The 23,684-nt window shown below is 42.1% G+C and overlaps 1 protein-coding gene and 1 long non-coding RNA gene across 2 annotated transcripts in view; one reads left to right on the top strand and one right to left on the bottom strand.

Annotated features, from left to right (window-relative positions):
- The window catches only part of LOC135090883 (uncharacterized), a 133,754-nt gene that overhangs the window by 30,345 nt on the left and 79,725 nt on the right, over nt 1-23,684 (top strand). Inside the window, exon 2 of the long non-coding RNA XR_010262158.1 lies at nt 11,953-11,990. This is a non-coding gene — a long non-coding RNA (uncharacterized LOC135090883). The remainder of the gene's footprint in view (nt 1-11,952; nt 11,991-23,684) is intronic.
- The window catches only part of LOC135090882 (uncharacterized), a 104,478-nt gene that overhangs the window by 29,962 nt on the left and 50,832 nt on the right, over nt 1-23,684 (bottom strand). Inside the window, exons 3-4 of the mRNA XM_063988035.1 lie at nt 12,053-12,173; nt 6,966-7,045 (exon numbers count right to left, since the gene is read on the bottom strand). Coding sequence (XP_063844105.1) covers nt 6,966-7,045; nt 12,053-12,173 — 201 coding nt within the window. The remainder of the gene's footprint in view (nt 1-6,965; nt 7,046-12,052; nt 12,174-23,684) is intronic.

Here is a 23,684-nt window from a genome sequence, read left to right as displayed (position 1 = left end):
TTAACCAAACACGGAATTCCATGTAAAAGATAAGTTTTTGACCCGTGTGTGTGTGTGTGTGTGTGTGTGTGTGTGTGTGTGTGTGTGTGTGATCGTGTGTGTGTGATTGACTTCATTTGTTATTTTTTTCTTTTATTCTCCTGTTTCTCTCTTTTGTCACGATTTTAATGATATTTCACAATCCTCCCCTTGCGTTTGTTTGTGTTTTATGGTTTTTTTCTTCACGTTTATTTGCATATGTTTGTTTAGATTGTGTGCAGCTGTTGTCTATACATGTGTGTTTGTGTGTGTGTGTGTGTGTGTGTGTGTGTGTGCAATTTTTGTGTGTGATTGTAGAGTGAGTGTACAGTTGCAAATGTGTCAGCCTGTAAATGTGTGTGTGTGTGTGTCTGTGTGTGTGTGTCTGTGTGTGTGTGTGTGTGTGTGTTCCTGTGTGCGTTAGATAGCGAGGGATGGATTTGCAACATCACTCGCAATCCTTTCATCCCAACTCTATCAAAGTGTCTTTCCCTTCCAAACCCATTCCCCGCCCCCCTCTCTCTCCCTCTCTTTTCCCTTCGCCTTGCATTTATTTAACCCTACTTCTTTCCATCCATCTGTTCGTTGTGAGTTGGAAATGTAGGGAAATAGGAAGAGGAGTGGTCTTTCCCTTTTCTCTCTTTTTCCTCTTTTTATTCGTCTTTCTTGCTCTAAAACATCATCTTTCTTCCATTTCTCTTGATTTTTTCCATTCATCTGTTCGTTGTGACTTGAAAATATGGAGAAAGTAGGAAGAAGAGAAATGTGACTGATTTTTCTTTCTTTTCCTATCTTTCCTGTTCCTCTTTTTGGTGGTAAAACTTTTCCCTTCCTCCATTCAGCTGTTTCTTTTCGCTATATACCTTTTCGCTGTGAGTTCGATAGGAGGAGAAAGTAGAAGGAGGAAAAATGGTACTGACTCTCTTTCCTTTTTCCTCTTTCCTCTTTCTCTCCCTAAGACATCGAATACTTATTTTTCCTTTGATTTTTTTATATCTATCTGTTCGTTCTGAGGTAAAAAAAAAAAAAGAGGAGAAAGGAAGGCAAGGAATAAATCATGATTTTCTCGCTTCTCTTCCTTTTTTTCCTTCTTTATTTGGTCCCAGAAAGTATAATCTTGGTAATAAAGGGATTTTTATTCCTCGTTATAGACTTATGTTCGTGTTCGTGTCCTTGGCGATTTCATTTACATTTATGACCGGTGATACTGGGTTTTATTGAGCTCTCTCTCTCTCTCTCTCTCTCTCTCTCTCTCTCTCTCTCTCTCTCTCTCTCTCTCTCTCTCTCTCTCTCTCTCTCTCTCTCTCTCTCTTTTATTGTGATTTTTTCTCCTTTTATGATTTTTTTTATTTGTTTACGTTATTTTTACCTTTATTTTACTTTCTACCAGTCTTTTTATTTCTTTCGTCCCTTTTTTCGTGTCCCAGTTTCTCTCTCTCTCTCTCTCTCTCTCTCTCTCTCTCTCTCTCTCTCTCTCTCTCTCTCTCTCTCTCTCTCTCTCTCTCTCTCACACGTTCGAACCAATAATCTGTCCCTTAAAACTCGATTCAGGTCAGGATTTGCATGCTCGAGGCACCGATGGGATTTAATATGATTGCCTGACGCGGCCTGTGATTGTGTTTTGATTCCAGAGTTTGTGCGTGAGCTGTTATTGTTACTCGTTGTGTCTGTGTGTAGGTTCTTTTGTTGATTTTTTCTCTTTTTTTTTCTTTTTAATATTTGTTTTCATTGTATAACTTCCTAGATTTTTTCTCGTTTTTTTCCGGTGGATTTGCATAACTTTTCTTTGATTCTCTCTCTTAGTGTTTTTTTTTCTATAGCTTCTTTCTTTGATTTCTTTTCTTTGTTTTCTTTTTTGGTATTTTTATTTATTTTTTTCTTTTTTGCAACGTATAGTTTTTTTTTTTTTTTATGTAGGAGGAACACTGGCCAAGGGCAACAAAAATCCAATAAAATAAAAGCAAGAAATGACCACTGAAATGCCAGTCCCATAAAAAGGCTCCAAAGCGGTAGTCAAAAATTGAATGATGTGTCTTGAAACCTCCCTCTTGAAGGAGTTCAAGTCATAGGAAGGTGGAAATACAGAAGCAGGCAGGGAGTTCCAGAGTTTACCAGAGAAAGGGATGAATGACTGAGAATACTGGTTAACTCTTGCATTAGAGAGGTGGACAGAATAGGGGTGAGAGAAAGAAGAAAGTCTTGTGTAGCGAGGCCGCGGGAGGAGGTGAGGCATGCAGTTAGCAAGATCAGAAGAGCAGTTAGCATGAAAATAGCGGTAGAAGACAGCTAGAGATGCAACATTGCGGCGATGAGAGAGAGACTGAAGACAGTCAGTTAGAGGAGAGGAGTTGATGAGACGAAAAGCTTTTGATTCCTCCCTGTCTAGAAGAGCAGTATGAGTGGAACCCCCCTAGACATGTGAAGCATACTCCATACATGGACGGATAAGGGCCTTGTACAGTGTTAGCAGCTGGGGGGTGAGAAAAATTGGCGGAGACGTCTCAGAATGCCTAACTTCATAGAAGTTGTTTTAGCTAGAGATGAGATGTGAAGTTTCCAGTTCAGATTATATGTAAAGGACAGACCGAGGATGTTCAGTGTAGAAGAGGGGAACAGTTGAGTGCCATTGAAGAAAAGGGGATAGTTGTCTGGAAGGTTGTGTCGAGTTGATAGATGGAGAAATTGAGTTTTTGAGGCATTGAACAGTATCAACTTTGCTCTGCCCCAATCAGAAATTTTAGAGAGATCAGAAGTCAGGCGTTCTGTCGTTTCCCTGCGTGAAATGTTTACTTCCTTAAGGGTTGGACGTCTATGAAAAGACGCGGAAAAGTGCAGGGTGGTATCATCAGCGTAGGAGTGGATAGGATAAGAAGTTTGGTTTAGATCACTAATGAATTATAAGAAGAGAGTTGGTGACAGGACAGAACCCACACCACTGTTAATAGATTTAGGAGAAGAACAGTGACCGTCTACCACAGTAGCAATAGAACGGTCAGAAAGGAAACTTGAGATGAAGTTACAGAGAGAAGGATAGAAGCCGTAGGAGGGTAGTTTGGAAATCAAAGCTTTGTGCCAGATTCTATCAAAAGCTTTTGATATGTCCAAGGCAACAGCAAAAGTTTCACGAAAATCTCTAAAAGAGTTCTTTGGTTTCTTTTAAGTCTGTTCTCTGTATGTTTTTTTTTTTTTCAATGTTTATCCTCCTTTGATTCCTTTGTTCTGTTTTTCAGTGGACTGTTGTCTTCTTCAATGTATACCTTCTGTCTTTCTCTCCCTCTTTTTTTTTTTTTTTTTTCTCTACTGCATTTTTTTCGTATTTATTCGTTTATATTTTCTACGTTTGGTATTTTGTTGTGTAGACACTCAGCTCATTTTTGGGGGTTTTTGTGTTCATTTTTTCTTTTTTTTGTGTGTGTGTTTTATTTTCTCTTTGCATTTATGTCATGCTTTCTTGAGTGCGCATTTCGTACTTGGATGTATTTCTCATATTTTCCTCTTATTTAACTTTTCATTTTTTCTCTTTCTCTTATATTTTTATTTTTCATATTTTCAACCTAACTGAGGTGTTTTTATTAAATCTTTTCCTCAAGTTATATTTCCTCAGTCACTTTTTCGTTAAACTGTTTTCCTTTTCTGCCTTATTAATTTGTTTGTTTTTTTCCTCATCCTTCTTCAATTTGTAACTTACTTTATATTTTTGTTCCACAAACTTTGTTTCTTTATTCTATTCTCCTTTCAGTTTTCCTTTCCTGCACGTATTTTCTGACTTTTGTTGGCTTCACTTATCTCGCCTTCCCGTTCCCAGCTCTGTTTCCTTTCGATATATCTCCTTTTTCACCTTTGTCTGTATATCCGACCGGCTGAATGACTCCGTGAATGATTCGATGACTGACTGACTGAGTGACTGACTGACTGAATGAATGAATGAGTGAATGAATGGATGGATGGCTGAGTGAATGGCTGATTTGCGTACTGACTGGGTTTCTGGCGGGTTAATTTGCTTCATGACTGGCTAACTGGATGGCTCTGTGTCTGTCTATCTGTGTTTATGTCTGCCTGTCTGTCTGTTTGTCTATCCGTCAGTCTGTCTTTGTCTCTCTCTTGCTAGGTGGCTGGCAGATAGACTGGTTGCTCTCTCTCTCTCTCTCTCTCTCTCTCTCTCTCTCTCTCTCTCTCTCTCTCTCTCTCTCTCTCTCTCTCTCTCTCTCTCTCTCTCTCTCTCTCTCTCTCTCTCTCTCTCTCTCTCTCTCTCTCTCTCTTTCCATCCCTTCACCATCACACAACGCACGTACGTAGTATATTTCCAGCTCACACACACACACACACACACACACTACCTTTTCTCGACTGAACTGCAGCACTACAACACAAGCCCTGGGATACAATTAAGGCAAGAATTACACACGTTTAACCCTCCGGCCTATGAGCTTCCCTCTGGCGACTGAATGTTTGCCGCGGCGCTACGTGCGTGGGCAAGGTTCAGGCGAGCGTGGAGAGCTGGAGTACCGAGGAGAAAATGTAATTAGACTGTGCTCATGGCTGCGTAATTTTGGGTTCATCTCGATTTCTGAGTCCAATTTGACCTGACCTTGAAACGGCGGATAGGATGAAAGGTTAATTAACTTGTATTCGAGGCTCCGTGTAATTCGGGGGTTCATGGCTTCGCTCTGAGTCTGGCTGGCATAACCGAATCTCTGCCTCGTGAACCTCAGCCTCCCCTAGGTGCTTATCACGGCGAGCACACAAAGATGCAGCCAGGTGAGGGAAGGGAGGCTGAGACTGAACAAAGGTAAAGGTAAGGGACGGCAATGTGTAGGGACTGAATTATGAGCAGCAGGGGCAGGAGGAGGAGCAGGAGGAGGAGGAGGAGGAACGTGAAGGAAGACAAACAGCAGCAGATCTTTAAGTCCTTACGATGGTGTTTTTGAGAGACTACAGCGTAAAGTGTAAAGTAAGATGTAGGATGGTAAAGGCGAAGGTTGGTAGGAGGAGGAAAGAGAAGAGGAGGCTAAGGAGGAGGACAAAGAGATACAGAGGGTTGAGACGACAAAGATTAGTAGTAGGAGAAATAAGAGTAGGAAAACATTACTTTCTGCCGTACGAAGACCAGCAGAAGGAAGAATAACAATAAAGACAGGAAAAGTCTGTTTTCTTTTTTTTCGACAACGATGCTCCCTCCAGGTGAACCAATCCCCAAGTGATCCAGGTCTTCTTACCTGTATGTATTAATTTTGCCCTCACGCTCTAAACATTATATATATATATATATATATATATATATATATATATATATATATATATATATATATATATATATATATATATATATATATATATATATGTGTGTGTGTGTGTGTGTGTGTGTGTGTGTGTGTGTGTGTGTGTGTGTGTGTGTGTGTGTGTGTGTGTGTGTGTGTGTGTGTATATATATATATATATATATATATATATATATATATATATATATATATATATATATATATATATATATATATATATATATATATATATATATATATATATATATATACACACACACACACACACACACACACACACACACACACACACACACACACACACACACAGCAGAGAGAGAGAGAGAGAGAGAGAGAGAGAGAGAGAGAGAGAGAGAGAGAGAGAGAGAGAGAGAGAGAGAGAGAGAGAGAGATTATTAGATAGATTAAAAAAAAAAAATATTCACTCATAAAGAGAATTTAAAAAAAAAGCAAACATTGTGTCATTCACACACAAAAGTATAATTCGCCCACATGAGTCATTTCCTTTATGCTCGTCCGCCAAAGTGCCAAAAAATAATTACCCAAAAGTCCATCTCCGAAGTAAATTAAAACGAGAACAATCCATCACATCACAGTAATTTGAAAGGCAGACGCAACACAGAGTAAGCAAACACAGGAGAGAAATGAGCGTGATTGCGCTGAGCGTCAGGCTAAAGGCACACTGTTCAAGGCTGACACTAAACGAAAAGAATATATATATATATATATATATATATATATATATATATATATATATATATATATATATATATATATATATATATATATATATATATATATATATATATATATATATATATACATTTTTTTTTTTTTTTTTTTTTTATCATCCTGACACAATGGGATAATGAACTTTGGGAGACAACAGGATTGCATGCGCCACTTTGGACATAATTCTGATTGCAGTCGCCGATGGCAGCCTGGCGGCGTGCTCGTGTGTTCTGAACGCAAGGAAAAATTAGACACCATTGACAGGTTGTGAAATTTTTGTAGACTTTGATATTTTAACGCTCCTTTTTGGGCACAATTTTGAGAGACAGGACTGAAGGAAAAATAAGCATCCCTGGCAGGTAAGAAAAGTATCTATAATTCACTAAAGTACGCACATTTTTCCATATAATTCTTAATGATTGGAACCATTAATAAGAAAAAAGTAGATAAAAAGTAAAAAACACTTTTTTCTGAACAGTGAAGGAAATTTAAACATCAACTGATAAACAAAAACTTGCATGCTTCAATATTAACGCGCCACTTTTGATATAATTTTTGGTAATTGGAGTCGCCGGCTGCAGTTCATAAACATGACTTAGATTCTTAATAGTAAAGGAAAACAAGCGCCGTGGACACGTAATTAAATGTTATGGGCTTTGTATTGGACGCGCCGCTTTGGAGATAATTGTGAGTGATTGGAGCGGCTGATAACAAGCTGCAAACACGCTCTTCTTAATGCTGAAGGAAAACAGGCATAGCTGACAGGTAAATTAGTCAATAAGCAGTTTAGCTAACCTGTAATTATCTCCGAATGAGGACTCGTTAATTCAGTTTTCTCATGACTGTTAATAAATTAGGTAATCTATTGAGCGACTTTTATATGAGGGGATGTGAGGTGATTAAAACTATAATCAACATCACGGTGAATCAACTTACCGTACGTGTCACAGGTGAGGCCGTCCCAGCAGGGGTGACACGAGCAGGTGTAGTCCTCCTGCAGGTAGCCGTTGACGCACCTGTTCAGAGAAAAGGGTTTAGATTTCACTTGAAAACATGACATGAAGGTGCTGCCAGACTTTGAAATGCATTTTTTATCTTTTTTTTCATCTTTTTATCTGTATTTGAAATGACACTCGCATTTTTCTCTCTCTTTTTTAGGTTTTCATCAGTTTGCTCCATGTGAAAAAATAATAAAGCTCTCGCTTTGAAAATTCTAAAACTTCAAGAATTATTTATTTTTTATTTTTTCGAAAATATACTGGTGTTATGCCGGTGACTTCAGGTATATTAGAGACATAGGCATATATATATATATATATATATATATATATATATATATATATATATATATATATATATATATATATATATATATATATATACACACACACACACACACTCAGAGAGAGAGAGAGAGAGAGAGAGAGAGAGAGAGAGAGAGAGAGAGAGAGAGAGAGAGAGAGAGAGAGAGAGAGAGAGAGAGAGAGAGAGAGAGAGAGATCAATACCATCGACTAGCCAGTTAGGAAAATCAACACAAGCATTATCATTGCAATTTACAGAGCCAATGTTGACTAAAGCCATGACAACCCACCTTCGATAACAAACCACCTTCGATTCAAGCCACAATTCACCTTTCCCAACACTCAAAAAACTAAACCGCTGGAAAAAGGGATTGGCTTGCTTATTTTTAGATTACTCGGTATCCCCTCGTGGGCTGTAGTTCCTGAGGCAGTCACAGAAATCGTCGTCAGCGAAGTACACGTCTTGGGGACTCAGCGGCGGAATGGAAAAAAATGAATGTGAGGAAAGAACTTCTTCCTCAATAGCGATCCCCTGAATGTGGAAGAGGACGGGGAGCAGCAGCAGGAGGAGGAGAAGGAGGAGGAGGTCGAGCTGGGTATAAAAGAAGAGCACCAAAACACACACACACACACACACACACACACACACACACACACACACACACACACACACACACACACACACACACACACACACACACACACACACACACACACACACACACACACACACACACACACATACACACGGCATTCCCACCAAACATCGATTATTCCTTCCCTTGACGTGACAACAGACAGGTTTCCAGGACGCTTGGTGTTCTAACTTTGGCTCTCACTCTTGCACTCTTCCCGTCCCTCCGACACTGACGAGTCCAAGCCCGCCCTCTCTTTTACCTTTAACCTGAAGCAACTGTTCCCTTTGCCTCTTCTAGGTATGAAGAGGTTAGGGTAAGTTAGGTTTGGTTAGGTTAAGTTAGACTACGTAATTTTGATTAGCTCAAGTTAGGCTAGGCTAGGTTACGTTAAGTTTGGTTAGGTTACGTTACATTAAGTTAGGTTACGCTACGTTAGGTTAGGTTAGTCGAGACGAGATGTGCCACTCCGTAAAACTCTGCGGTGGTCTCTTGCCAAGTTTGCCATACTTGTGACCATTGCTTCTATTTGGTTTGATGATATTGTGTGTTTGTGTATGTGTGTTTGTGTGTGTGTGTGTGTGTGTGTGTGTGTGTGTGTGTGTGTGTGTGTGTGTGTGGCAGGGGGGAGAGTGGAGCGGGGCAGGTAAGAACAAAGGGTTAGCAAAACAATGATAAGGTTAAATGAACAGTGGGAGTCATTTTTAAGTTGACAATGGTAAGAGTGGTGAGTGTGGTAATGACAATGGTATTATTATTATTATTATTATTATTATTATTATTATTATTATTATTATTATTATTATTATTATTATTAGCAGCAGCAGCACCATCATGAACACAAACCTCGTATTATAGAAGACAATTATTGTACCCACGGTGAACAAAAGATTCTCCCCTCATATAAGCTGGGGCGGTAATGACACGGATTTGAGATGTGACGGTGATGATGGTGGCGGTGATATAAATAGTGGTGGTGGCGCAGTTTTGATGGCCACCTCGCCCTTCTTTGTTATCCTTCTCATTCCGCGGTATTTAAGCGGATAAAGAAATGTCATTGTCCAAGCCTCCCTCACACTCCTTGCCACCTTGTTGATCACACCACCCCTCCTCTGCCTTTTGTTCCTACTCCCCCTCAGTCCTCGCGATAACCTTCCCTCGGGCAGCTGACAGTCCGGCACGCGGTGAACGGCCGACCTTTACTTTACACTTCAGGCTGCTGAGTCCAGTTCTTCTTTATCTTTTAGTGCCTTATTCATCAAAGGTGACCCAGTGTTTTGAATCTCACAAGGGATTGCCTGTGGCGTAACCCAGAGAGTGTCAAGAAGAAATGCAACACGAAAGAAGAAATACGCGACAAAAAGAATGGAAAAAATGAAGAAATGAAGGAGGAAGTAAAAATAGAAGGAATAAATGAGAAAGGAAGAATATAAACAGGAAGGCTGGTACCAAGATTACAACACGCTATAACAACCTGAAAGATATCATTATTTAAGTAAAGTGTATAAAACTCCTTGCCTTTTTAGTATCTCTTTGATAAGAAGTGACATAAAAAAAAAACCGTGCAATATAGAAACATTACGTGTGTGTGTGTGTGTGTGTGTGTGTGTGTGTGTGTGTGTTTGTGTGTGTCGTGACGCGCGGCAGATCGTAGCGTGCGGGCGTGTATCGATCCTCTGAGGTAGTGTACGTTTTCTTATTCCTTTCCATGACTATATACACTTGCTAGATCGGTTGGTTTGTGAGACTGGCAGAGGGTAGGAATGGTATGGGTGGAGTTGTGTGTGTGTGTGTGTGTGTGTGTGTGTGTGTGTGTGTGTTTGTTTGTCTGCGCGCGTGTGCGTGCGTGTGTGGGCTGTTAACTTTTATAACAAAATATGTACTTTGAAATAATGTTATATTAGTTTTTAGAAAGTAAAAACTCTCTCTCTCTCTCTCTCTCTCTCTCTCTCTCTCTCTCTCTCTCTCTCTCTCTCTCTCTCTCTCTCTCTCTCTCTCTCTCTCTCTCTCTCTCTCTCTCTCTCGCGAGGAGGAAGCTAACGAGTGGAAGTATCAGCCTTACACTCCATCACCTCAAAAGTGTGTGTGGGAGGGAACATATCAAAAACAGTTGGTGGCTGACCTATAATGAAGTGAGGCATATTCCAGTCGTACACTCACGGTTGTCAGCTCGAGTATTAATAAAAGCTTTACTGTTTGAATGTTTATTTTTTTATTTTGTTTTGTTAATGTTAACGACATAGATTTTTATCAGTGAAAGGGACGTTGTCAGGATTTTTTTTAAATTGAAGCTAACTTTTTTAGCATTGACATATTGATCAGTCCTTCCGAGTGAATAATTTTGTTTATTTAACTTGTTATTTAACGTTTTATTTTCAATATATTTTCAATATTTTATTTGCCGAATAATTACTTATGTATAACTGGGAATATGACAGAGGTGCGCGCCAAGGGTTCGGGCAGCTACAGCTTGTGTCTCCACCTTCATTTTTACAAAAGCTATAAAAATAATTACGTGTAAATAAAGAATACGTCTTTTACTGTATTCTAATGTTAGTAATATCAGCCAAACACTCGTGTCTTTTCCTATATTTCTGTTGCACACATTATGCACCAGTGTCTCGCCCAGGGAGAAGGTGCACATTTGATCCTGATTGGGAGGGAGGAGCACAAAGAGGCGATTGTTTGTACTTTGTGAGGTAGGGCTTCATTTTCCTCCCAGAGCTTACAGAGAAACTCCAGACTCCATTCAGAGCTAGGCGAGGCGAGGCGGCGGCGCCTGGAGGGGGAATATTAGACAGGCAAGGCGAGACAGGGCAGGGGAAAGCTTAGTGTCTATTGGTGGAAATGGTTTTGGCTCGACGAGACTTAGTGAATTATTTAGTTCAGGATTTCCGGTGTGTTGGGTTTCCCGTGTGTTGGATTTCGGATATAAGGCAAAGAGAGGCGTGAAGAAACATTAAAGAAAATATAAAGAACGTGCAAGACATGGCGTGAGTCGCGCTTGACTAATTCATGTACAAATTAGAGGTTCGCGTGTTATACATGTTTGGTATGAGCGAAGAAAAAGTGGTCGGAGAAAAATAAAGATAATGGAATACAAGGCTTTGTGTGGAATGGTCGCACCTGTTTGGACGGCACACATTTTGGTGAAATATCTACACTGAGATTTTTATCGTTTTCGGATAATGAATAAAAAGGAGAGATAAAAAACAAAAAGTTGAGAATAGTATCGTCAAGCATAATTGGAAGATTTCATGCGTGTTGCTCGATGTTGATTGGACTTCAGGAATTTTAATGAATTCTGAGTAAAAGGAAAAAAAATATGAAAGTTAGAAATCTTATCATAGAACATATTTGGAAGATTACATGTGCGTTGGTTGGAGGTTGTTGGACTTCATAAATCTAAGTGAACTACCCACACAAGGAGTTTAATTGTCTTGGATGTTGGCTTGAAGAAAAGGTCAAGAAAAAACAACACAGAATGAACAAGGCAGGGTGTACACTGCTCCAAGTTGGTTGAACTAATAAATTTAGCGGAATTATCTTAATTTCCACGGACTTGCACGTGAGACATAGGAAAAGATGGCGAGGACACTTCTGGCGAAAATATAAATGACAGCACCGATAAGTAATACAAGGCTGTGTCCTGTGCTTATGTGGAAAAATGTTGTCAGTGGAGGCACACCTGCTAGAACAGAAATAGATTATATAAAAAGCAAGTATTCCATTCGATTTTTTAACGGAGTTACACGCACACTCTCTCTCTCTCTCTCTCTCTCTCTCTCTCTCTCTCTCTCTCTCTCTCTCTCTCTCTCTCTCTCTCTCTCTCTCTCTCTCTCTCTCTCTCTCTCTCTCTCTCTCTCTCTCTCTCTCTCTCTCTCTCTTTCATATTGTAATGCATGTTTCAGTATTCTCGCACATTTTACTATTTCCTCTTATTCTTATTCCATGTAACTAATATCCTTTCTCATTACACTTACAGGAAAGGAAAAGGATAACACAGCCATACCAGGAAAGAAGGTAAGGTGATTAAAAGTTGAAGTTACATTCATTGTAGAATTCAAAATACATCAATTTCTCACCGGCTGATGTTGTGGTTGTGATGTTGCTGCGGCAGGAGGCGGTGGTTGTAGTGGTTGTGGCTGTGATATGCTGGAGAGTTGGTCAGTGCCTCGTTGTCTTCCCTTCCTCTGAGCGGCTCACCTGGGGGAAGCGAAAACACCTGTCTCAGTTATCCAGTTAGGTACAGATGTTAAAAGTTAAGTCCGTGTTTTTTTTTTCCCATATTTATATTCACAAATTTAAGTGGATGCGTGTGATGGAGAAATGGTGTGTTTTAGAAGTGAAAACCCAATTCCAGGGTCAGTGAGCATCGGGGGAAGCGTGTGTGAAGAGCGAGCCTCGGCCAGATACCATCTATATAGTATTTCTCAACACTAACATCAGACTTTTTATAAACTGTGCATAACTTTCCTTTCAGCTGAACATTCTGCAGTTCCCCTAACAGGCTCAGTTAATATCAACAGAACAGAGGCAGTTACCCATGAAAGGCCCAATTAACAGACTCGAAAAGTAGAAAACAAGTGTAAATAAAGGAGCTAGCGACTTCCTACAACGAGTGAGTGATGATTGATAGACAAAAACACGAGGAAGGGAATACTGGTGGTGAGCCGTCAGCAGGAACAGAACACCTGCCACTCATAGGAAAAGAGAGGAAAGAGGGAGTGGATAAAAGTGTTTCCTTCAATCTTTACCCACATTTCCGTGTTACTTCAGCGGCTCACCATGTCACCAGAGCCTTCACCGCCATCACACCACCACACGCCGCTAGTCTCCTGGTATGCCTCACCTTCCTTTGTCTGCCAAATCTCTCTCTCTCTCTCTCTCTCTCTCTCTCTCTCTCTCTCTCTCTCTCTCTCTCTCTCTCTCTCTCTCTCTCTCTCTCTCTCTCTCTCTCTCTCTCTCTCTCTCTCTCTCTCTCTCTCTCTCTCTCTCGTCTGCAAACGTTGACCAAGAGTTTAAAGTTTAGAAACAGTTGTACACAGAGGCAAAGCTTAAATCACCTTGTTGAAAGCGTTAGGAAGTCAGGACACACACACACACACACACACACACACACACACACACACACACACACACACACACACACACACACACACACACACACACACACACACACCATAAAATCGCCAGCGCACACTAAACCACCGCCAACACGCGAACATAAACAGTCCATCGCGTGGTGGCTGAGCGAGTAACTCCGGCTCATAAAGAACGTTGATAATTTTTCTGGCTGCCATTCCATTGCGGGTTTGTCAGGACGTGCGGCGCCCAATAGTGTTTAGTGTGACGGCGTGATCCGCGAGATATATAGAGCTTTGCCCGCCGAAAATGCAGATTGCTCAATGAATACAGTTTGCTCGTGATGGAGAGAGAGAGAGAGAGAGAGAGAGAGAGAGAGAGAGAGAGAGAGAGAGAGAGAGAGAGAGAGAGAGAAGGCGGGGAGGGGGGCAGACAGTCAGACACACAGACAGACAGACAGACAAACTTGAAATGAAAACCGTAGACTGAGGATAAATGAGAGAGAGAGAGAGAGAGAGAGAGAGAGAGAGAGAGAGAGAGAGAGAGAGAGAGAGAGAGAGAGAGAGGATATGCATACATACATAGAAACAGGACCCAGCGTGACGGATTCGTATCGCGTTCCGTGTGTGTTTGCTTGATTTAACACAAGAACATTATGGTATTGCGCGTGGTATTGAAATTCTCTTTAAACTCGAACTCCTCTCATTACTCTAATGGATCCGGCTGGCGTGCGCTCCGTGTGGCAGGAAGGAAGCCAGTAGATGAAAAAAAAACTGGCGGCTAAATTTCTTAACAGTAAGTATTAACGGGCCAGCCATCCCAAGACTTATCGTGTTTCCACCTCCCTGGTGCATTATGGGTGTTATTTTTATGTACACTATTGTTTTCTTTCTTGCTACATTTTACTTAAACTATTTTTTTTTTCTTGTTACCTTACGTAGACTATTTTTTCCTTCTTGTTACTTTTATTTAGAGTATTATTTTCTTTCTTGTTACATTTACTTAGACTATAATTTTCTTTCTTGTTACTTTAATTTAGACTTATTTTCTTTCTCCCAAAATCAATACGAATGAATGAAGTCAAGAGGTGAAGTGAGTAATCTGCATCTACCCAAAGACTCAAGCGTTGTAATTAGCGGCGCAACATTTAAAAGGAAGAGTTATTTGAATGAGGAAAGCGGCACATGAAATCTGGTAGTGGTACGTTCCTCCTCGTAAAAAACACAACGAGTGGCGTATTTACTTTCATAATATTGATTCTCTTCTCTCGAAACGCTTGCTTCATATTGCTCTCACAGAACCAGCATGACCGATAGATGCTGACATATGTACTTGCGTTAAGCTACATGTTAACCTTTCTCCCCCCAAAAAAATAAGTTAAATAAAATAGAATAAAATAAGTAAATGATAACGTCTTACCAACTTTTGTGTTACATTTAAAGTACTGTGGCCAGGAATTAGACAAATAATGCGTAGAAAAGTCAGTGTGATTCTTCGCTTCGCAGAAAAGTTCAGCGCTGAAAGGTCTCCCCTTTGATTGGCTGCACTATGTTAAATATAATTCATAGCGTTATCTTCCACCCCCACCCACCCACCCACAGCAAAGGACAGGCGTTGTATTCATGAAAAGTGTTATATATTAAATCTAGCAACGTTAAATCAGATGAACGAAACCCCGATGCTCATAGTTTTAGTGTTGCGAAGTATAGATGCAAACGTAATATTTTTGGAGAGCATCATATATTAAAACTGCAGTATTAAATCTATGAATGGAAACGCAGTATTCATCAACGTTGGTCCATAAATTCAGCTTTTAGCCCGGCACAGCCCTACCTTTCGCTCGGCCTTGCTGTGCCCGGTCATGCTTCACAACACACCCAAAAATTAATCATTTCCGCCATTGAAAAGTTTCGCTCTCTTCCAGGTGAAGTGTTTTTTTAAATATTTATTCCGCAATAGTGAGCATTTGGAGGAGAGTTGACTGATCTTGACATTTGGTAAGAAATGAGCCTGCCATTTAATCTGTCTGAAAATAAGAGATTTAGTGGTAAATTTAAAAAAGTAAGAAATCCAAAGTTTGCGTGACAGAAAAACACGATGGCCATTGAATTATAGGGAGGGACGTAAATCATGCACGTTCAGAATGTAAAAGCACGGGCAAGGAAGAGATATTCTGGGATAGCGGCCATTTCTCTGAATCAGCTGACTGGCGTTACAGTGCAGAAGAGGGAGGAAGGCAACAGCTCACCTGGTATATTTGTTCATCCTCCCACAAGGAATTCTTTTGTGAAGCGTGCACAAAATAACAGACAGGCTTAAGTTTTGATTAACACCGCAGCCAAAAGTAGTGGAATTCAGTAGTTTTCCCTTTTTAGCGGCTTTGAATGACTAGCTGAATCATAAACACATTGAAGGAAGACGAAGCATTTTTCTTCTCCCGGCGCAGCGTTGTGAGGAAGAGCAAAACGGAGGCTAACACTGCAGTATAACGTAATGGAATTTAAACTTTTCTTCCTAATAATTTTTGAAGCATTAGTGAAATTATAAACATGCTGAGGAGGAAAAAGGCGGGTTTCTTCACGATTGACGGAATGTCAGAAACACCAATATATAGCTGTGGTGGCAGTGCAAGCTTTATGGCTTCTTTCCAGCGGTTTATAAAGCATTAGCGAAATTCTAAACTGTTGGAAGAAAAACACGTACTTTTCCTCCCGGAGACGGAATGGCAGCAGAATGGAAACATGGGTTAATATTGCACGCAAACTGTAATGGAACGTAAGTCTCTCTTCTTTCTAACTGATTCTAAAGGATTAGCGAAGTTATATGATGGAGGTAAAATCACTTACTTTCCTCCCTTGCACAACGTAGAAAGACTGGCAGGAATACTGATACAGAGTTTAACGCTGCAGCAAAATGTGATCTGATTTAATCCATTCTCTTTGTTTAATGGCTTGTGAAGGATTAGTGAAATGACAGATACGTACACTGAAGGATGGACGAAAGAAAACATTCTCCTTGGTGCGGCGTAAAAAGACTGACAGAAAGATCGAAACGTTTAAGAATGAAGCAAAAATGTGAGGTGACTAAATCCCGTGTTTGTCGTTGCTTTTCAAGGTTTCCAGGAATCACAAACATGTCCAAGGAGAAAAAAAGGATGTTTTCCTCTCTGGCAGATCGGCAGAAAGGTCAAAACTGAAATTAACATTGCAGCAAAAAGGTAATATGATTTCATCCCTGAATTTTTTGATCAGTTTGGAGGTGTTAGTGAAATCATGAATATGTTGAAGGATTGAAAAAAAAACGTTTTTCCTGCAGTGGCGGGGTGATCGGTGTGTCGCCGGGATCACCGCGAGATGGACGTGTGTGGGTGTTCACTCTTCGCCGAGGCGCGGGTGTCCCTCAGGTGTTGTGGCGGCGAAGTAATTCCTGGAAAGCTGAAAACGCTAGCCCGGAGTGAGGCGTGGCGCTGAATGCCTGTCACCGCGGACTGATTGAGTGGGAAAAAGCGACCGATGGCCTGACCTGGCTGCGCGCGCACACGCACACACACGCACACAATTTCCTACATTTTAAAATTTCTTCCCTAGTCTTTTAGTGAAGATATTCGCCACTGACATGAAATTATTTACTTCCACAGTCTTTTTACCTGCTTTTCATTCATCACTGGCCCTGCACAGGAAAACAGTGCACGATATGCCAACAGTAGCTCACGCCACTCCTGTGTTTGGTTCACCGCCACGCTGCTGTGCGTTGACTCGCTTGTCCGGGCTCAACAGTCACGCTGAAAAGTACTTCATAAGAATAGAACATGACGCTGAATCCCTGTCAGTGCATCCATCAGCTCAGGCCGCGTACCCACCGCTGGTGCTGCTGCCTCTCATTAGCACTTCCTTTTTCATCCTTTCGACTTCCACTTATGAGGAAATTTTTGCACCGCTTCGACACGCGCTGTTTTTTTTTTTTTTTTTTTTTTTTTAAGTAGCTGCCTAGTACTGTTTGTGCTCTATTGTCTCCTGATTAGTTTTTTTTTTTTTTTTTAGCCTTGTCCGACTCATTAATTTACACTTTTCGTTCCCTTTGGTATCAACTCCAATCTCCTCCCCTCCCCTCCCCTCACCTTCTCTTCCATCCCATTCCTTCACATCCCTCCCCTAAAACTCTCCATTCCTCTCCTCTCGTTTTTCTCTCCTTCCCTTTCTTTTTAGAGAGACGTAGGTTAAGAGGGGACCTGATAGAAAGTCTTTAAGTGGTATAAGGGTTATAACAAGGGAGATGTAAGCAAAATTCTTAGGATCAGCAACCAGGGTAGAACAAGAAGATAACGGGTTCAAGCTTGAAAAATTTAGGTTTAGGAAGGAGATAGGAAAAAATTGGTTCTCAAATAGAGTGGTAGATGAGTGGAACGGACTCAGTAATCATGTAGTTAGTGCTAGGACACTAGAGAGCTTTAAGAGAAGATTAGACAAGTTTATGGATGGGGATAGCAGATGGAAATAGGTAGGTGTGTTTCATACAGGGACTGCCACGTGTAAGCCTGGTCGCTTCTTGCAGCTTCCCTTATTTCTTATGTTCTTATGTTCTTATGTTCTTTCCTTTCCTTTCCTTTCCTTTCCCTCCCCTTCCCTCCCCTCCCCTCCCCTCCTTCCCTCCCCTCCCTTCCCTCCCCTTCCACTCCCATCATATCCCATCCCATCCCGCCCCGTCCCGTCCTGTCCTGTCCCATCCCATCTCCTCTCCTCTCTTCTTCTCTCTCCGCTCTTCTCTTCTTTTACTCCTTCCTTCTCTTTTTTTTCTCCTCTCCTCTCCTCTCTCTTGGTCCCTCGTCTTCCTCGTCCTCGTCCTCCTGCATTATATCTTCCCTCTCCTGCGTCGCGTCTTATCGCTCCTCCTACCACCCATCGTTCTCCATTTCCTTCTCTTCCTATACGTGGCTAAGATTAACTGGTGGGCGAGATGTTGCGAGAGTGTGACTTTGTGTGGTGTGTGTGGTGTGTGCCTTGGGACAGTTCGCTGCGGCACCTCTCCCGGCGGTGACAGTTTGTGCAGTGTTTGCAGAGGGGGAGGAGGGGGAAGAGAGGGAGGAGGAGGAGGAGGAGGAGGAAATGATAGCAGTGGAGATGATTCATGAAACTGGTTGCGGCGAAGAAGAAAGAAAACCAGTATGAGAGAGAGAGAGAGAGAGAGAGAGAGAGAGAGAGAGAGAGAGAGAGAGAGAGAGAGAGAGAGAGAGAGAGAGAGAGGATGGATTCATGAAATTGGCGAAGGCGAAGAAAAAAGAAAAGATAAAAAGTGCATGAGCGAGCGAGCGAGCGAGCGAGAGAGAGAGAGGAGAGAGAGAGAGAGAGAGAGAGAGGAGAGAGAGAGGAGAGAGAGAGAGAGGAGAGAGAGGAGAGAGAGAGAGGAGAGAGAAGAGAGAGAGAGAGAGACCCTTTCTCATATTAACTTGGAAAGGATTGCTTCGATTGCCATAATTTTAGTAAGTTATCGAGCACTTGCCTTTAATTTACTTATCGGGGCGGGAAGCGAGAGAAGGTACGGACTGTGGGGGAGGGGCGAGGGAGGGAAGGGGTGAAAGGGTGGATAGGGGGGAGGGAGGGATGGGATTGGATGAAGGGCGTGGAGGGAAGGGAGAGGAGGGAGGGATAGGTGGGGAGGTAAGGAGGGATGAGATGGAATGAGTGTGAAGGGGAGGAAGGGATGGATGGGAAAGATTAAGGGAGGGGGTTGGATGAAGGTCGTAGAGGGGAGGGAGGAAGAAAGGGCATGGAGAAGTGGGAGAGACGGAAGGGCGTGGAGGGAAGGAAGTGGTGGGAAGGAGGGTAGGAGGGATGGGAAGGAGGGTAGGAGGGATGGGAAAGGAGGGGCAGGAGGGGATGATGAAGGGCATAGAAGGGGCGGCAAACACCCCACACATCCCACTAATGTAATGAAAAACTCTGCGTGACTACCGGGGAGGGTGCACTACGCGGGGGGAAGCAAAAGCCGAGTATCCCTTGCCATATTAGTGAAATGACGTCGTGGTGGTGGTGGAGTGGTGGTGGTGGTGGTGGTTTGCTGCGGACAGATATTTTTAAAAACACCTCACCTGACTCACCTCCACCTGCGCTACCGAGAGACAGACGGCGTAGGGAGAAACACGGACCCAGTGTCGCTTACCATATTACAGCAGTGGTGGTGGTGGTGGGTGGTGGTTTGCATTGCCAGGTTTATTTAGTGTTGTCCCTTACCTGAGCCACATATACCTGCGCTAATTGGGTAGCGGTTCAGGTGGGGCTTCACAATACACTGCATGACTGAGATTACACTTGTGGTCCGCGGGATGAGTGATTAGTGTAGGTTTCCCTTTTGTGACACGCATCCTTAATTTAAACTCTGGGAAACGGCGGGATTAGGGAGTCCTTACGCTGCACCGCCCCAGGCATCACTTGGCTTCGTGGTGCCCGTGTGCGCCGGGAGATTAGGGTCTTGGTTCGATACCCAGGCCCACTGTTTGTTAAATTGTTTATTCTTTATCACTTAGTTCCCCTTCTTTCTTTATGTCTCCTGCAATGGGGTTATGTTTTGGCTGATTGGTGACTGTGTGTTCAGTTAAGTTAGAGGTTTAGTTCGATACCCAGTTCGCTTTTCCTCATTTTGTTCTTGTTTTTTTCTTTATTATTTAGCTCCCTTTCTTTCTCCTCCGCTGCTGCAAAGGTTAATGTATCATAGGTATTGTAATTGTTTATGTTTTTATTTATATTTTATTTCTTATTACTCTATTCCTCATCTTTATTGGTGTCTGGTGCAAGGGTTTAAGTATTGGTTAAATGACGACTCGGTGTTCGTTTCGATATTCAGACCACGTTCCTATTATTCGTATTCCTTATTACTTTATTCCTCATATTTATTACTGTCTGGTGCAGGGCGTTGTGTTTTGGTTAAGTAATGACTCCGTGTTGGGCGAGGTTAGCGGTCTGGTTCAATATCAGGTCGCTTATCTGATCTTATCTCTTCTTATTATTCTTACGCGTTCTTTATTAGTCTCTGTTGCAGGAGTTTCAGCATTGGCCTGGTGGCTGGTGTGTGTCTAGCGGGGTTATGTGGGCTTGAGTTCAATATCGAGGTCGCTTATCTATTCTTTATCACCCCTCCTCCTCCCTCCTGTGTGTTTCATTCTCTTCTGCCTTAAAGCTGTTTTTCTTAATACACTGACGCTTTGCCCTTGCTTTGTCCTCAAGTGTATAATGTAAAGGTAAATTGAATAATGGATTGTGGTAAATGTTTCATGTGGTGAATGGTGCATGAGAGGCAAGCGGGGAGGTGCGGTGCGTGGTGTGCGTTGTCCGCCTGTAATGATTAATTGGAATAGTGTTGCAGGTGGCGGGCTGGCATCAGGGAAGCATTATTCGTTCCCCAGGTACTGACACGACAAAACACTGGCGCTGTGAAACATTACCCGAGGATCATATTAACTCAGTGACGAAACGCTGGAACTCTGAAACATTACTCGCTGATCAAGAGAACAACGCGGGGAAACAATGAGCGCGCGAAATGTTACCCGAGGCTCATGATTAATGCCACGACTGCTGATGACTGATGACTTGGTACTTTATTTCAGTGAACAGGCGATATTAAAAGTACAAATAAAACTGCAGGTAACTCATGATTTGAACCACTCCATCAGTCTTGTTGTCAGTGGTGTGTTTCAGATTGATGCCACAAGCTTGCAACAAACCACTGTATTAACGATTGTATTCTAAAACACTTCTGAGCCGCACCTCCGCTATTAACAGGCTCTAGTTGAAGTGACAATTTTTTTTATGGTGTTTCTATTATTCTAGTGATAGATTAACAAGATTTCTACTTTATTAACAGAAAAAAAAAATACTCACGAGAATCCAGCTAATTAAAAGTTCTAGTTGAAATGGCCTTTTTTTTATGGTATTTCTATTATTCTACTGATAGGTTAACAAGATTTCCTACATTATTGACAGGAAAAAAAAAACACGCGACAAGCCGGCTAATCATATCTGGCCTTTGAAAATAGTCAAGGTGAGGGAGTAAAGAGTTTTTGCACGGGCCTAAACTGGAAGAGAAAAAACCAGGCGCTCCAGATGGTCCCAGCCACTCCGTCTCTTCTTACGCTGTTATTGGTGTTCAGAATGTTACTCACGAATATCCCAACCGTGCACCAAACCAGTGGTGTATGTTAATATATGTATGCTCTCTCTCTCTCTCTCTCATCTCTCTCTCTCTCTCTCTCTCTCTCTCTCTCTCTCTCTCTCTCTCTCTCTCTCTCTCTCATCTCTCTCTCTCTCTCTCTCAGTTTAATGTTCCTTCCTATAATTTTCTTCTGCCCTTGGTCTCAGCGACTTCAAATACTCGTTAAAATGTTCACAGTCTCACAATATGTCAGCTTACGAGTCTGAGTGAAGTTTCTGCAACCTGTATTTTCTCTCAAGCTTTTCACCTTTCGACTTTTGTGACGATATTTTTCTATAATGGGATGTTTATTGAAAATTCACACCTATTTTTTGTCGTGGAATTTTCATATACATTCATTATATTCCAAGAAACTGACATTTCGGTGTTTTGTGTTTTCTGTCTCTCAAACTTATCGGTCTCGTAATTTTTTTTTTTTGTAGGGTGACCGATCAATATTTCTTTCCAGTTAACTCCTCTCTCATCGTAAAACTCCTGTTATCGGTTCGGCATCACATTTTACAGTCAGCGCCACAAGCCTCTCATGCTGCGTTGCCGAAACTAGTCAATCAATTATGCTGATTTTTGTAAAGGATGTGAATAAAGTTTCTTTTAACAACTTCTGCAATTTCGCAAACCATCCTTTCACATTCAGACTCCTCCCGATTCACACATTCTGCTTCTCCTTACATCATTCTCCCCTGCTCACCCTCACATCCTTCCTTACTACCATCTCATAACCACTTTCAGGTCCTTCCCGATTCACACATCGTGGTTCTCCTTACATTCTCCTCCCACTACTCACTCTCACATCCTTCATTATCCTTCAAGACCCTTCTTACTGCCATCTCATACGACTTTCAGATCATTCTCCATTCACACATCCTGCCCTTACATTCTCCCCTACCCACCCTCACGACCTTCCATCATCTTTCACTAACTTCTCTACCACCATCTTACTTTTTAACTCACTTTTCCCTCTCAGTAACCCTCATACTTTCCTTAACACTTAACAAAACATTTACTGTAATTCCTACCTCCTTCCCGTACCGTCAGCCTCGTTTCTTCCTTCCCGCACCCCTCAGCACAGCCTTCCCTAGCTCATCCATATCTCTAGTTACTCTCAAACTTTCCTTTCCTTACCCTCATCCCTTTGCAAACACCTTTCTGAACTTAATCTCTTTCGTCTTACTAATCTTCCACAAACTGCCCCTCCCTCCACCTTTAATAAACACTTTGCTGGACTTCTCTCCACTCATGCCACTTTCCTCTGCTATTTATCCTCACTTCTCTCCCATCACCCTTGAAGCACCTTACGTAACAAAACACTTTCAGCTAAACGTCAAACTCATATTTTTTTAACCCTTCACGAACCGCACCTCCCACAAACTTCGCTTACTGATTGTCAAAACACACATCAATCTAGTCCTTCATAAACCCCATTTTCTACCACACACCACATACACCACTCCTAAGCTAACCAGTAACCTGTACCCCGTCACTCAGTACACAAGGTAAACGAACCAATACTCCTCACTAACATCCTCTTTCCTAACACACATCACTCTCTTTACTCCTTCACCCCAAACCCACCCTAAGCTAACCCCCTTCCCTAACTCATAACAATTTTCCCTGTCCCTTTCCTAACCCACAGCATTTTTCTCTCACCCAATACACAACCAATACCCTTCTTTGTTATCCTTCACTTCCCTCCCTTCACCCAAAACCCACCTAAGCTAACTTGTGTCCTAACTCACATTATTCCTTCACCCACAAGGCAGTAATCCCCATGCCTAACATTTATCACTTCTCCTCCCTTCATTCCCTCCATTCACTCCCTTCACCCAGAGCCACCTAAGCTAACGCACCCCAACCATCACCACAAGTTGAAAGGCCGCGATGCAAAAATTTCCAGCCAGGGTTTTCAGCCGATGCCTAGGGGGGAGGAAAAGTTTCGAGAAGTAATATTCTGAACGTTGTGGCTGAAGTTGGAGGTGGCGTGGCATTCATCAGCAGGCTAGCTTTCCGTCCTACCAGCTCATCAAAGGGCCGCTGCATTTTTTTCCTCTCTCGCTCCTCTCTCTCTCCTCTCCTCTCTCTCTCTCTCTCTCCTCCCTCGTCTCTCTCTCATCTCTCTCTCCTCTCTCTCTCTCTCTCTCTCTCTCCTCTCTCTCTCTCTCTCTCTCTCTCTCTCTCTCTCTCTCTCTCTTCCATTTGGGTATCTTAAGACGAGCACGAATTCAAAGGAAAGAGAAGGAACAATTGGTTTGATAGTCACTCCTCATTGCGCCCGAGAGGAAAGATGGTGTTGAAACATGTGCTGGAGTGTTTACGTGTGTGTGTGTGTGTGTGTGTGTGTGTGTTAGCATGCAGGGTGAGGGTACCAGGGACTAGAGCAGCAGTATTAAGCGAGGAAGTGAACGTATGGCTCGCTTAGTTGCACACTTCCTT

Source organism: Scylla paramamosain, chromosome 36 (genome assembly GCF_035594125.1).
Source record: "Scylla paramamosain isolate STU-SP2022 chromosome 36, ASM3559412v1, whole genome shotgun sequence".
In the NCBI taxonomy this organism is placed as follows: Eukaryota; Metazoa; Arthropoda; class Malacostraca; order Decapoda; family Portunidae; genus Scylla; species Scylla paramamosain.
The sequence above is the reverse complement of the archived record's forward strand: the minus strand, read 5'-3'. Positions and strand labels throughout refer to the sequence as shown.